Raw genomic sequence first — 16,037 nt, 5'->3', positions numbered from 1 at the left:
TGGTTCTTCAATTCACCTCACCAATCAATTAATTGCCTGGAGGCCAGAAAGATGGAAGTCAATTGGAAATGAAAGATGCAAATCATAAAAGATAACTAAGAAAAATGTTATTTATCCTTGTCATAGATAGTCAACAAGTGTGGGACAACAAGCTCGTAACATTGCAATTTCAGGAAATCTCTCAATGTGTGCATGTTCTCACCACTCCAGCAAAGTGACATTTTTGTCACAATACCATTTTCTCTCCATCAGCAGCCCACAGTTATAATGGAAATGATTTACATTAAGATGCAATGCTATTAATTACAATCTCCTCTACTAGCAGTCATGTTCCAGGGCTGTTCTCCATAAAATCCACCTGCTCCAACCAATTTTTACTCTCAGCTTTCAAGCAAGGATGACTTTAAAATGGGAAAGTGAATTACGACTTGACAGCTCACATGGAGTGAAATGATACTAAAATAATAAAAAAAGTAAGAATAAATTGTACAATTTTAAAATGTGTAACCCTGGGCCAATTATGCACTGCTTCTCAATCCCCTTCTATATAAAGAGCACACTTGCTCTGGGCACCTCCTGTGCAACACTATGGGAGACCAACTAGTGTCTTGAAATGTTTTTACATTACGTCTTCTCAATATGCATTTTAGGCAGGAAATGCACTGTTTTTAAAACAGAGTTATGGCTGGCAGCCTGTGAGTAAATCCAATACATGACAACGCCTTATGATAGACAAGAGCTAATTGTCTGTGATTGTCATAGGTAGTAAAGAGGTTGTCATGACAGTCAAAGTTTCCAAGCTGGAGCCAGTGAACAGATTATCAGACTGATGGATCAAGGCGATTTTCACTTCTCACCCCTCTTCAGGTGAAAGAAATAATTAGTATTCTGTACCAGCATGTTCAGAACCAGCTTGGGTTTTCTTCAGAAGTACTTACCCAGTATGAAAGATCTCCTTTGATGTGAGGTGTAATATGCTCCTTGGAGAGGTATTTTTGTTGCTAGCTCTCTTTAGTTTGTGAATTCATTCAGAGCAATTGTATTTCCACAGCATGGCAGTGAGGAAAACTTTGTGTACATTTGTGCTAGATCTGGATAAAATACTCACAACATTTTTTAACATTTAACTTTTTCAAAATAGGAATAGTATGATTTAGGATGGGAGTGGCGGCGCCTAACGGCAGCGGCTTGACTATAGTCGTCTGTCTTTTTTTATTTTTTGTCTTGTTAAATGTATGTCTTTGAGTCAGTTTGTATTATTTTTTTTAGCTGTGTATATGTGTACCTACCTAATCTACGCTACAAATCTTCCATTCCGAAATACGAAAAATTCCGAAATCCGAGAAGTGTCTGGTCCCAAGGCTTTCGGATAAAAGGTTGTGCACCTGTACCACATTAAACAACCAAAGGTGCCTGGTTGCACATAATTACTCGCGTTTTTTTCAAATTATCTGGTGTTAAACTATGCCGTCTGTGACAGAATATGCTTCAGTTGTGAAAAACGTATTTCTATCTCAGCTGAGGTCACTGGTGCATACCCGAAACAAGCTACAGACTCTATATTCATATCGATATCTTGTGCATTACAACTACCTTTGAGAACTTTAGCTATGTTTTCTATTTCTTATAAGATCTTTGTTAGCTAAAATCACTCTCTCACATTTTCCTTGTATGTCTTTACCTAAATCGCCAGGAACTTTACGAATATCGTCAGTTACTTTATTGAAAACCTGCAAGTTATTCACTAATTTTTCACCACGTTTCTCAAGGGAAGTGATAGCTTGTGGGAAGTTTGCAAAATTGGAAGCAATAAACACAAGATCACGGTGGAGGATGCATGATTTCACTGACGATCCGGAAGCAGCAGATTCTTCTTCTTCAAAACAGTTGACGATTTATTTTATCTTTTCAAAATTTACAGCATAGTAGAGTACAGCAGAGAGCCATGTACCCCACCTTGTCAATTAGCCATGTACCCCACCTAGTCACGGGCTGAGAAGGTACCGGAATCTCGGGTGCCATGTCCTTTAACAACTGCACACGTGACGGTGCTTTGAGGAAGATTTTCTTGACATTGGAAACTAGGCGATCGACATTTGGAAACAAGCTACATATGTGCTTGGCAATTCCATGAAGTCCTTGAGCTAAGCATGTCAAATGCAACATTTTGGGGAATAATACTTTAAGTCACAAACAGAAGAACATTCTCGCGTATTATACCTTCTGGCCAAAGTACAGCAAGTGAAGATGTAAACGACTGAGCAATAGTTAAGCTGTTTCACTTCCCCAATACTTCCAATGTCAACAAATACTTATTTGATGGTTGACCTGCCTCTAGTGTACCAATGACCACATTGGCAACATATCTCCCCACAGCATTGGTTGTCTCGTCTATTGAGATCCATATTTTGTTGCATGCAACTTCATCTTTAATTTTCTGCACAACAATGTTGAAGTTGCTGTCAACATAATTTTTCCATAATGATGACTAGCTTGGTATATGTTCCTCTGTGTATTTCTCTAAAAAACTTCAGAGATTTGTTTTCCAATTTCCCCAGTGGAATTCCAGCATCGATGAATGCCTTGCACAGATCACTCGAAAACTCAGATATGCGACTGGAGCCAGCAGTAAATGTAGTGAGGAGATAAGCTTGGGTATTTTGCTTGGGTAGTCTACACCCCAGCGGCAACAACATTGACTTCTATAATTTTAGATAACCCTTGTCTTCGACAGATAGCGCAATGGGCTAAGAGTTCGGCTGGCGACCGGAAGGTAGCCGGTTCAAATCCCGCTTGGAGTGCATACTGTCGTTGTGTCCTTGGGCAAGACACTTCACCCACCTTTGCCTGTGTGTAATGGAATGTAATTACGGCGGCAGGCGCGGGCATACCGCGACGCCCTGTGTCTCCCTTTCAAGGGAGATGCTAAAAATGCATTTCGTTGTCTCTGTACTGTACACTGACAATGACAATTAATTGAATCATTTCATTTCATTTCTCCCTCCTCCCCCTTCCCAGCTCTCCTCCTTGTCCTACTGTCTCCGCTCTCTTCCTTTCCTACTGTCTTTTTCCTTTCCCCCCCCCCCCCCCCCCCGCCCCACATCAGTCTGAAGAAGGGTCTCAACCAAAAACATCGCCTATCATTATAATCACGGTACAACTAGAGAAAATAGCACGACCTTTTAGCAAAACGGCAAAAAAAGGCTGATTTAGGCACTCAATTGTGAAAAACGCATTATCTTGGTGAAATCATCAAAAAAGGCATGAAAAGGCTTGAAAAGGCACATTGCATTTATTGCAAAATCCCAGCACTATTGAGAACATACTTGGAGTGCTGTGCACAGTTTTAGTTGCCACGTTATAGGAAGGATGTGATTAGAATATAGAATATACAAAAGTACAGCACAAGAACGGGCCCATTGTCCCACAACTTCTGTGACAAATATAATGCCAAGACCAATGCTTGTCTGCTGGCACAAAATCCATATCCCTCCATTTCCTGCATCTCCATATGCCCATCCAAAATTCTCTTAAACATCACTATGATATCGGCTTCAACGCCAGTACATTCCAGCTACTCACAACCCTCTGTGTGAAAGAACTTGCTCGGCACATCTCCTTTAATCTTTGCCCCTGTCACCTTAAAGCTACACCCCCTAGTATTTGATTTTTCCATGCAGGGAAAAAGGTTTTGACTGTCTACCCTATTTAAGCCTCTCATAATTTTATATACTTCTACCAGATCTCCCCGCAACCTCCAGCGTTCCAGAGAAAACAATCCAAGTCTGTCCAATCTCTCCCAATAGCTAATACCCTCTTATCAAGGTAGAATTTTGGTAAACTTCCTCTGCACCCTTGCCAAATCCTCCACATCCTTGCTGTAATTGGGAGACGAGAATGGCATGCAATACTCCCAATGTGGCCTAACCAAAGTCCGATAAAGCTGCATTATGACTTCCTGACTCTTATACTCAATGTCCTGACCTATGACTACAAGTGTGGCACGGTGGCACAACAGTAGAGTCGCTGCTTTACAGCGCCAGAGACCCCGGGTTTGATCCTGTCCACAGGTGCTGTCTGTACGAAGTTTGCGCATAACATCTGCCTTCTTTACCACTTTCAGGGCGTTATGAAATCGGACCCCAAAATCCATCTGCACATCAATGCTGTTAAGGGTCATGCCATTCATTATATATTTTCTCCTTACATTTGACATCTCTAACTGCAACGCCTGACACTTGCTCGAATTAAACTCCATCTGCCATTTCTCCACCTATTCTGTAGCTGATCTATAAATTTCAAATTGCCCTTCCATATTAGTATTCTCCACGTCAATCTCACTGTCCACCATGTCCTTCTCCTTGATGGAAACAGATACAAAGTTCTTATTTAGTAAGTTACTTGTGAGTAAGGATGCTGAAAAGATTCAAAGATCCAAGTATATTGACTAGATTGAAGGGCTTGAGATACAAGAGGAGATTGCATAGGTTATTTCCTTGGAGCTAGGGAGGCTTAGAGGTTTGTAACATTACGAGGGGATTAGATCGGGTAGATAATCACTGTTCCTTTCCAGAGTAAAGGAGTTTAGAACAAGAGGGCATAGATTTATAGGGGACCCAAAGGGAACGATTTAAAGATGACCTGAGGGGAAAGATTTCCACACAGCAGGCAGTGGGTAAATGGGACAAAAAAAAGATGGTGAAGGCAGGCACAGTTATAACATTATAAAGATCGATACAAGGAAATAAATGATTTGGAGGATATGGGATTAACAGATGAAAATTGGACTAGCTCAGGTAGACACGGTCAGCAAAAACGATTTGGGCCAAAACGCCTGTTTCTGTGCTGTATAGTTCTATAACCATGCCAACTTTTATTCATATCATTACAAAGCGATTCCAAACAAAGTGGTATTTAAGTGGTATTTAAACAATTTGCTAATAGTTTCATTCAATGTGGATTTTTGACACATGATGAGAATATGAAATGGGCTCTTTATACTTCTGGCATTACTTCACAGATATTTTATGCACATATTTTTGTTAGGTATGCTGATGTATATGGTGCTACAGCAAACATAGTGATCATTTGCAGAATACATTGTAGTTTTTTTAGTTTAGTTTAGAGATTCGGCATGGAAAACAGGCCCTTCAGTCCACGCTGACCATGGATCACACCCGTTCACCCTAGTTCTATGGTATGCCCACTTTCTCATTCACTATAGTAAATGGATAGAAAAGGTTTAGAGGGATATGGGTCAAACATGGACAAGTGGGACTAGCTTAGATGGAGCATCCTTGTCAGCGTGGTTAAGTTGGATGATAGGGTTAGTTCCCGTAGTGTATGACTCTGTGATGAATCTAGTTTGAGTAGTCTTCTAGTGTAGAACATCTGGATGATCATGCCTTCTACTACCCATGCAAAACCACGTGAAAGAAAAGTCAATGTTTACCCTGTTAGGTAACTCAATCCAAATTTGGCTTGTAGCAGTGCAGAAATATCTGTGGTGTTACTTTGGAGTATGCAAAATTAAAATAGCCCAATTGAAAATGCAAATTAAAAATAGACTGCAAAAAAGGAAAATGCTGCAGCCAACCGGCCAACAGGCAGCACCCCTGGAACTAGAAACAGAGCTAATGTTTCATGTCGAAGGGTCCTGAACCTGAAAAATAACTATTTCTCTTTCCACCAATGCTGCCTGCCCTGCTGAATGTTTCTTGTATTTTCCATTTTGTAGATTGGAGAAGAATTACAAAAATGGTTTCCAATATCTAGGCCATCGTGAATAAATGTATCTCTTCCAAGGTGCACCTGACCATAAATTTGGCTGTCACTTTGTGAATTAATTCTTTGTGTTGATTTTTGCCATTCAGGGTGCGAACATTGAGCATTTGGATTTTGGGCATGTAGCATCAACACTAATGTGGACTCTAAAACTGTTATTGATTTTAACCCCGGTTACAATAAAACATTCACCGTTGGACCACAAAAAACTGTGTTGTAGTTGCTCTGAATGAATGGCAGTTTGTTACATGCTTGTGTCGAAATATGGAGCCATACTCAGTAAGAATGACATTTCAGACTTATAGGAAGATTATGATTTTTATTAACCCTATCTAGATTGCACTTGAATGTAAGTATCCCAGAAATGAAAGAGCAATATTCCAATCCCCTGCACCAATTAATCTTGGCAGTTGTTTCTTTTCCCCTTGTAGGACAAAGGCAGCCATACATTTATTTAGTTCATACATTTATTAAACATCTACTACTGAAAAATGACAAAAAAACAAAACAAATCCATAATGGATCTGTGCCTATCCAGGAGGGAGAAAGGTTTGCAACTGCTTGCAGACAAGCAGAGTGTTTATTGTAGCAGCTATTGAATTCATCAGCATGCCTGGCATAAACTTGTGCATAAAACATCTATGACACACATGTATGCAAGTCAGAATAAGTGCATTCCAGCTAACACTGGTAAGTTCCAGGTATTCTGGATCCCGATAGAAAAGGACTCCACTCATAAGTGCCACAGTTCTCTCCTGCAGATATGGGTGGCTGGATATAACAGAGATGACCAGCAATCCTTCACCTAGCCCCAGGGCAGGAATATCGACCCATCTTAAATGTGCACAAGGGAGAATATCCTCAATGTACTCTGTTCAGTCATCGTTAGTAGAGTCTCTTGGAAGAAAATTTCCCGGACTTTTAGTAGATACTGAACTAAAACCCTCGTTTATGTGTGCAATTGGAATTTCTGCCAAAACAATAGCAGAGAACTCAAATCCAGAGGGCTTTTACTCTCTTCATCCCGAGGCATGTAATGTTACAATACAGCCTGCAGAATGCAGAACAAAGAAATATCTCATGATTTACTTTGCAACCGCGAGTTGTAGGCAAGCAAAATTATCAACTGGATTTGTAGAAATTAAACAGAGATGATAAAATTATGCAGAGATTTCAGAGCGCATTCAAATTAATCCCGGGAATAGGATAACAATTTCATTTGATTAGGATAGACAAAAGTGCAAAACTAGATTGTTCAAAACTGAAAGGTTCCATTGATAGTACAACAATAAAAATTCTGAAAAAATATTTAATTTTCCCAAGTAGATCTAAAATACTTCCCCGTAGAACAAATAGCTGTTTTATTTCCAACTGAATTTATGGCTTCGGCCCTGGTTTAGTACAGACAACTGGATACATCTGAAGCAGAACTACACAATGAATGCACAATACCCAAACTACCGGTAATCACAAAAATGAACTCAAGCAGTTAAGGACCTTACCTCTTCATTTTTGGTTTAAGATTCTTCTTCTGCTGATTGGCCATTATTGTGACACTCAGCTTCTGTGGTGCATCTCGAAGTCCAAAGCTTTTGGCAGCGTGCCCAAGGTGAAGAGATTTCACGTGAAAGATCTGCTTTAGATTTGCTGGATACGTGGCATATGCTCGAATGGATGACTGCAATGCTGAAGAACAATTTAAAAATATGATTAGGAATCAGTCACTGTGGAAAATTTATGTGCGATATCTCTTTATTTCTGCCATATAAGCTCCCCAGCAATGAAAATTTTAATTTTTCAGAAATGAAATATCATTCCATCAGTTATCAATTATTGCTGCAAATGTAAGTAAATAAACATTCTATTTTATAAACACGGTACCACCATTCTAAATGACATAAGACAATCTAAATTATAAATGAGGGCATGTAATTTGTAATAGGATTTTTTTTTTTTTAAATGGATAAAAAGAAGACTTTTAAAAAGGGGAATACATTTTATCTGTATGTCTGGGTCTAAAAGGTCCCTGACCTTAACTTGCAGCTGAAAAAGACATTGACGAGGCCAGACCATTCAATTTTGGGTTCAGTGGAGGGTTCAATTTTGGACACCATGCTATATGATGAATGTCGTTAAGCTGCAGAGAATATCTACCAGGATGTGGCTAGGACTAGAGGGGCTGAGCTATAGGGGGAGGGTTGGACAGGCTAGGATTTTAGTCGGAGCTGAGGGGTGCATATAAAAACCTGATGTATATAGATAGGGTGAATGGGATTGGTGAATTAAAAACAGAAGATAGGTTTAAGTGAGATGGGGAAGATTTAATATGAACCTGAGGTGCAACTTTTACACTCAGGGGGTAGAGGGTATGTGGAACGAGCTGCTGGAGGCAGTAATTGAGGCAGATACTATAAGAGTATTTGAAAGACACTTGGACAGTTAGATGGAAAGGAGAGGTTTCGAGGGATATGGGCAAGCAAATGGAACTAGCTTATATGGGACATCTTGGTCGTCATGGACAAGTTGTGCAAAAGGGACTGGCCACCATGCTGCATGACTATGATTCTCCCGGTTTAACCTTTTCTAGGACCATATTCCCTATAGCAGCAAAAAAAAAATCAAATGGAGGAATCAATTAGCTCCTAATCAGACTGGACTGAAGTTCCACATAATAATGAAAACACTCTCCACTTGCGTTATAATGTGGGTAGTTGTTATCATGTAGGAAACATGGCAGCCAACAATTGTGGATAATGACATGCCAAGCCAGTGGCAATAGAGTGGAAGTTGAATTCATGGATAGATGGTTTTCTTCTTCAGATGGAGAAATTAACTAAGGAAAACCTTTGTAGATCTCATTTTATACAAATAGGGTTGTTAATAGATAATCTTATGGAAAAGGTAACGTTAAAGATGACTGACCATAATCCATTGGAATTTTACATTTTGCATAATTTGCAGGGGAACAAATTTTTTCATTGAGGCACAAAAATCCAATAGGAAAAGTGGTACACCCAATGACAGGATAAACTAAAACAGCATTACGATTTAAGCTGGAAAGAGTGCTGAGAACATTTGCGAGGATGTAGCAATGATTTGAGGGCCTGAGGGCTTCATACCTTCACAATTTAATCAGGGATAGATTGGACAGGCTAGAACTTTCTTCTTTGGAGCGCAGGAGGCTGAGAGACAATCTTATAGAGGTGTTTCAAAACCTTGATAGGAGAATCAAGAACCAGAGCACGTAAGTTTAAGGTGAGAGAGGAAAGAGTTAATATTAACATGCAGGGCAACGTTTTCACTCAGAGTGAGGTGGGTACATGGAACTAGCTATCAGAGGAGGCAGTTGAGGAAGGTACTATAACAGCATTTCAAAGACAATTGGAGATGTACATGGATAGAAAAGGATTAGAGTGATATGGGCCAAACATGGGCAAATGGGATTAGCTTAGATGGGTCATCTTGGTTGGCATGGGTGAGTTGGGTCGAAGGGTTTGTTCTCTGTACTATTTGGTTCTATGACTCCAAGATGAAGGAAGAGACAGAAAATAGTTCAAGGAGTGGGAGGACTTTAGAATTTGTCAAAGCATGGATGAGGGAAAACACTGAAATATCATATGCAGTTTTGGTCTCATTACCTAGATGCAGTGCAGTGAAGAGATTGTAGGTTTTCTCTACATGGAATTATTAAGTAAACTAGGCTTGTATCCTCAGGAGTTTGAAAGAATGATGAAGCAGTCAGACGTTCAAAATTCCTTTAAGGCAAATAGCTGGATACAGGACTGAGCAGTGCAGAAGCAATAATAAGGGGTAGGCCAATCAGAACAAGAGAGATAAATATCCTCATGCACCAGGTGGTGAACCGTTGAAATTCTGTTCCCATAATGGCTTTGGAGGTTTGGCCATTAGATTCATTCAAAATATCCTGACATCCATTGATTTCATTTAAGGGATGTGGGGAAGGTATGGGAAGATGGTGTTGAAATAAAAGATCAGCTGTAATATTAACAAATGGTAAAACAGGTAGAAAGGGAAAATAGCCTTCTCCTGCATTTGTTTTTTACATCGTAACTTCACAGTTCTATGTCACAGGTTCAATCTAGTACTGTCTGTGTGGAGTCTACACAGTCTCCCTGTGATTGCATTGTTTTTCCCTTACATGCCGAAGACATGGGGGCTGGTAGGTTAATTGCCAACTATATATTGCTACTAGTGCAGGTGGCTGGTGGTATCTGAAGGGAGTACATGGGAACATGGGAACAATAGGTTACAGGACACAACATTAGTGAGGCTATGAGGCTTTAAATCTCTGCAGACGTGATGGGCCAAAATGATCACCTTCTAAGTCATTTGAAATAGGATTAAAGTCCTGATTGATTTATTCTTGCTAAATTGGTATTGGACTAAAGCATCAATCTAGTTATTTGTGATCTGAAGTCACAATCTAAACTAGTCCAAAATCAGCTACCAAATGAGTCTACAGCTGAGAACCCACTCTGTGTATAGTTAATTTACCTTGCCTGGCCATGCTACCTGTTCAAAGAAAAAATGCCTGCTAGCGCAGTAAGTGAATCCCTGAAGCAGATTCACACAAATATTGTGCCATAGTATAAGAAAAAATGTCTTGTTCTTGCAGTATCCACTATTTTTTTGCTCATCTATAACAAAACTATTTGCCCCCACTGGGTTCATATCTTTCTACACATTGTCTAAATGTGCTTAGCTAAATGGCTCAAACATGAGCTTCTCCACCACCTCCTCTTGCATAAGTTCCTGATATCAACCACTTTCACTGTAAAGAAACTCCCTTAAAATGCTCCTTCCTCTCACTTTACACCTATGATCTCTTGTTTTGGATACTAATATCAAGGTTTCAAAGTTTCAAGGTCAGTTTAATGTCACATGTACCAATTAAGGGACAGTGAAACACAATTACCAGAAAGCCATACTAAAAAAAGCAACAAGACACACAACTACATAAAAGTTAACATAAACATCCACCACAGCAGATTCCACATTCCTCGCTGTGATGGAAGGCAATAAAGTCTAATCTTCTTCCCTCATGGGAAACGTATTCTGCATATTTACCCTGTCTATGCCACATACAATTTTATATGCCTCCATCAGGTCATCTGTTAGGCTCTTTTGCTCCAGGACAAATAAGCCCAGTCGATCCAAGCTTTCCCATAACCAAGTCCTCAAATACAGGCAACATCCTGGTGAATCTCCAGAGCAACCACATCCTTCCTTTAATATGGCAACCTGACCCGTACACACTACTCCAAGTTCAGTCTAACCACTTGGAGCACTGCGTACACTAAAACTGTAAATAATGTAAATTAGTAAAAGTACATACATCTGGAATACGAAGAATTCAGGGAATTCAGTATCCCACTAAATGTGAATTGGATCACTGCTTAAGAGATAGAGTTATAGTAAGAAAGAACTACAATTTAATACGAAACAGCTTGTTGAAATCGGGTCTAAATGGTAGACTGAGAAAACACAATTAACAATAAAAGATCGACCATAGCCACAGGCAATTTTTACTGCACAGAACTTCAGCTGAATACCTGTTTGCACAAAGTTTAAGTAGAATTGAGAGAGAGTAGCAGCACATCAGTGTTTATGAACTGTAATAAAATGTGTCATTTTATGGATTTGTGGCTGACAGGACCCAGGGAATATTTTAAAGCTCTGTTTACAAGGAAAAGTGTACTTATTTCAGATCAATACTATCTAAGTCAAAGCTGCATTGCCTTCGAAGCACTTAAATAATTCATTCACCTTTTTATCGCACACATGCACTCGTTAAGGAAAGCGATGGTCAGGATGAGAAGTGAACGATTTTCTAGTCACATATTACAAGAGGGGACAGTAGGGACAACAAATTTCCAGCAAGTTCAACTTTACTTCACTTTACAGTAAAAAACCAGGTTTAAGTTACCAATAGGTTACACAAAAAAGCTGGAGAAACTCAGCGGGTGCAGCAGCATCTATGGAGCGAAGGAAATAGGCAACGTTTCGGGCCGAAACCCTTCTTCAGACTGATCGGGGACGTGGGTGGGCGGGGACAAGAAAGGGAAAAGGAGGAGGAGGAGCCCGAAGGCTGGGGGATGGGAGGAGACAGCAGGGGGGCTGAGGAGGGGGAGGAGACAGCAAGGACTAACAAAATTGGGAGAATTCGATGTTCATGCCCCCAGGATGCAGACTCCCCAAACGGAATATGAGGTGCTGTTCCTCATATTTCCGGTGCTGCTCGCTGTGGCCATGGAGGAGACCCAAGACAGAGAGGTCGGAGACGGAGTGGGAGGGGGAGTTGAAGTGCTGAGCCACCGGGAGGTCAGCTTGGTTATTGCGGACCGAGCGGAGGTGTTCGGCGAAACGATCGCCCAACCTCCGCTTGGTCTCACCGATATAGATCTTAAGTTACCAATATATTAGCTTATGCACCTTTACCACAATAAAACTTTATTCATCCCCGGTGGGAAATTGGTCTGCCAAGTCACAAAAACTTGAATTTAAAGTGAAAAAAAGACAAGTAACTGTTGGCTGCCTGCCGTGTGCACAGCGCCTTAACTGGAATGAATGAACAAAACAAATGCAGACTTGCCCCCTGGGCAGAGGATTCCAAAACTAGAGTGCCCCCCCTCCCCACAGAGGGTCCCCCTTTGTTCTATCACCGTTCCTCAGCGTGGTCCCCTCACGCTGGGTCCCCATTGTTCTTGACAACGGTCCCCTCACGCCGGGTCTCCATCGTCTTCCCTTCCCCCCTCATGCTCGTCGACCGCTGATCGATCGCGAGGCCCCACCGCAGCCGAGGCTCTGTCATAGCTGCCGAGGCTTCCGTCGCTGCCGCCAAGGCCCCAATGCCACCTACAGCGAGGCCTCAAGGCTCCCGTTGCCGCCGAGGATCCCATCGCCACCGAGGCTCCTTCGGCCCAGACAGGCCTCGCTGCCTGGCTTTTCCGCAGTCCCCTGGGAGGCCTGTGGGGCGGGTCGGGCCTACCGGAGCGCATTCTGGTCGGCTGGGGCACGTTTGTTCAGCGGATGGATCAGGCTTACGAGGCTCCCCAGGATAATAAAGTGTTTAATGTGTAAATTAACCATTCATTTGGTCTGCAGTCTCAGTTCAATGTCTGTATGTCTGAGTATCTGAGCAGCAAAAGGAACTCTACACATTGCCTGCGTCATGAACATGAGAGGAGTATTTTGGGAGGAAATTCATTCATGAGGGCAAGAGTTACAATAAGTTTTTTCTTTTCTGTCAGCTCACTATGTATGTCAGATGGCAAAGAATAGATGGAGGAAGGAAAGTGGAATGTTGGTTAGATTTCTGATTCCACAGATGCAGCATGATCTGCAGAGCATTTCCAGCATTTTCTGTTTTTAACTTTAGATTTTGAGCATTTGCAGTTTGTATTTTTAATTGAAAGACAATGTCTTCCCTGGGTTTTGCTGTTTAGGAATAAATACACACCTTAAACAATGTACCACTTTAATCTAATATGTATTCCTGTCTATCAATGGAAATCCTTCACTCTCATGCTAATCAAGTACCGATTTACCACTGCCAAAAAATATTTTAAAACTTTGCTTCCACCATTTTTGGGAAACCTTGAAGAATCACAGCCCCATGTCTGTCGTAAATCAGCAACACCTTATTCCTTCTAGATTCTTCCACAAGAGGAATCATCCTCTCCATATCTCCAGTGAGGGTTTTATGCCTTTGAATAAATGCGCAGCTGCAAGAAAGAATTTAATTGTTCTGTTTCTGTACATATGACAACAAAACACTCTTGATTATCTTGAAATCTCAATGTTCCAATATTTCTTTGTAGATCGCTTGTGTCCTCTTCACAACTTACATTGCTACCTATCACCATGTCGCCAACAAAATTAGCTACCATGCCTTCATAAAAAGCACAAATCTGAAGCCCCATCTGTGATCTGCGAGTCCGAATCTCAAGAAGAATGGACCCGTGTCAATTAGTGCAGCATCCTATCAAAAAAATTGTTGAGTTGATTGTAAATGCAATTACATTTCTGTGCCACCGTGTTGGTTTTATTTCCCCCTCTATTTCACAAACTGATCTAAAATCAAATTTCTTGCAGAAGATATCACCTGGTTTAAATTCAGGAGATTTTATACTGAAACTGTCCATGTGGTGGTGGTGGAGTCATAGGAGTCATACGCCACAGAAACTGGCCCTTCAGCCCAACACGTCCATGGTTTCCCCCTCTGTCAATAAGTCAATGGAGCAGAATTAGTCCATTTGGCGCATCGAGTCTACTCCACCAATCATTCATGGCTGATCTTTTTTTCCCTCTTCTCCCCCCATTCTCTTGCCTTATCACTTACTAATTAAGTACCTGCCAATCTCCGCTTTAAAATACACAAAGACGGCCTCTATATCCATCTGAGGCAATGAATTCCACAGATTCACCACCCACTGACTGAAGAAATTCATCCTTATCTCCTTTCTAAAGGTACGTCCTTTTATTTTGAGGCCATGTCCTCTGGTCCTAGACTCTCCCATTAGTGGAAACATCCTCTCCACCTCCACTCTATTCATGCCTTTCGTTATACGGTGAGATTCTATGAGATTCCTCCTCAGCCTTCCAGTGAGTACATGCCCAGAGCTGTCAAACGCTTATCATACAATAACCCTATCATCCCCACGATCATCCTCGTAAACCTCCTCTGGATCCTCTTTAATGCCAGCACAACCCTCCTCAAATATGGGGCCCAAATCTGCTCACATACTCCAAATGTGCTTTATAATGCTTTACATCCCTGCTTTTATACTCTAGTCCTCTCGAAATGAATACTAACATTGCATTTGCCTTCCTTACTACTGATTCAACCTGCAAATTAACCTTTTGGGAATCCTGCACTAGCACTACCACGTCTCTTTGCACATCCGACTTCTGAATCCTAAGCTAGTCCGATTTGGCTGTGTTTGATCATATCCCTCTAAACCTTTCCTACCCATGTACCTGTCCAAGTGCCTTTTAAATACTGTTATAGTAGTTGCCTCAACTGCCTCCTCTGGCAGCTCGTTCCATAATCACACCACCGTCTGAGTGAAATGTTGCTCCTCCGGTTCCTATTAAATCTTCCCCCTCTCACCTTAAACTCATGACCTCTGGTTCATGGTTCCCCTGCCCCTCGGAAAATACTCTGTCCATTCACCCTGTCTGTTCCCCTCATGATTTTATACATATCTATAAGATAACCCGTCAGCCTCCTGCGCTCCAAGGAATCAAGTTCTAGTCTGCCCAAATTCTCGCTATAACCTTTATCCTCAAGTTCTGGCAACATCCTTGTAAATCTTCTCTGTACTCTTTCTAGTTTAATGATATCCTTCCTATAGCTGGGTGACTGAAACTGAACACAGTATTCCTAATGCTGCCTCACCAATGTCACCCACAACTGTAAGACAACATTCCAATTTCTCTTTTCAATACACTGCCTAACGGCCAATGTATCAGACGCCTTCTTTACCACACTATCTACAATTGATGCCACGTTCAGGGAACTATGCATCTGTAGTCCTATTTGTCTCTGCTCTATAACACTTCTCAGGGCCCTACCATTCACTGTGAAGAACCTGCCCTGGTTTGACTTCTCCAAAAGCAATATTTTGCACTTCCCTGCATTAGCCATTTCTCAGTCCAGTTGCCCAGCTGATCAAGATCCTGCTATAATTTTGATAGTCATTTTCACTGTCCGTGATACCACTTATTCCAATGCTATCTGCAAACTCACTATTCATACTTTGTACTTTCTCATCCAAATCATTGATGGAAACCACAAACAGCAATGGGGCCAGCATCGATCCCTGTCAGTAGCTCTCACTGGATCCCATGCAATCTAACCTTCCAGAGCAGCCCACCACATGGAACCTTATCCAAGACTTTGCTGAACTCCATATAGCCAATGTCTACGTGCTTGCTCTCGTCAACCCCTATTCAAAAAACGCAATCAAATACATGATCTCTCCCGTAAAGAACCATGCTGACTCTCTGTAATCAGCCATATCTCTCCAAGTGCAAAGTTGGGGTGGGGGGTGGTAAGTTCCCTCCCTTGTAAAGCTGGTCTCCACTATGAAACCTGTCCCCTCGACGTTGTCCCCACTGCCCTTCTGAAGGATGTCATTGCAATAGCCGGTCCCAGCATCCTCTCGATCATCAACAGTTCTCTGGCCACTGGCAATGTTCCAACCCATTTCAAGCACGCGGTGGTCCAG

At 41.4% G+C, this 16,037-nt stretch overlaps 1 protein-coding gene across 2 annotated transcripts in view; it reads right to left on the bottom strand.

Annotated features, from left to right (window-relative positions):
• The window catches only part of ddx31 (DEAD (Asp-Glu-Ala-Asp) box polypeptide 31), an 86,240-nt gene that overhangs the window by 17,018 nt on the left and 53,185 nt on the right, over positions 1-16,037 (bottom strand). For both annotated transcript variants that reach the window (XM_055660013.1, XM_055660014.1), the window contains one exon: positions 7,287-7,470. In XM_055660013.1, the coding sequence (XP_055515988.1) occupies positions 7,287-7,470 (184 nt within the window). Of the gene's footprint in view, positions 1-7,286; positions 7,471-16,037 lie in introns of those variants that run through there.

The sequence above is a fragment of the Leucoraja erinacea genome, chromosome 31, assembly GCF_028641065.1.
Source record: "Leucoraja erinacea ecotype New England chromosome 31, Leri_hhj_1, whole genome shotgun sequence".
In the NCBI taxonomy this organism is placed as follows: Eukaryota; Metazoa; Chordata; class Chondrichthyes; order Rajiformes; family Rajidae; genus Leucoraja; species Leucoraja erinaceus.
This window is presented reverse-complemented; position numbering and strand designations above follow the sequence as displayed.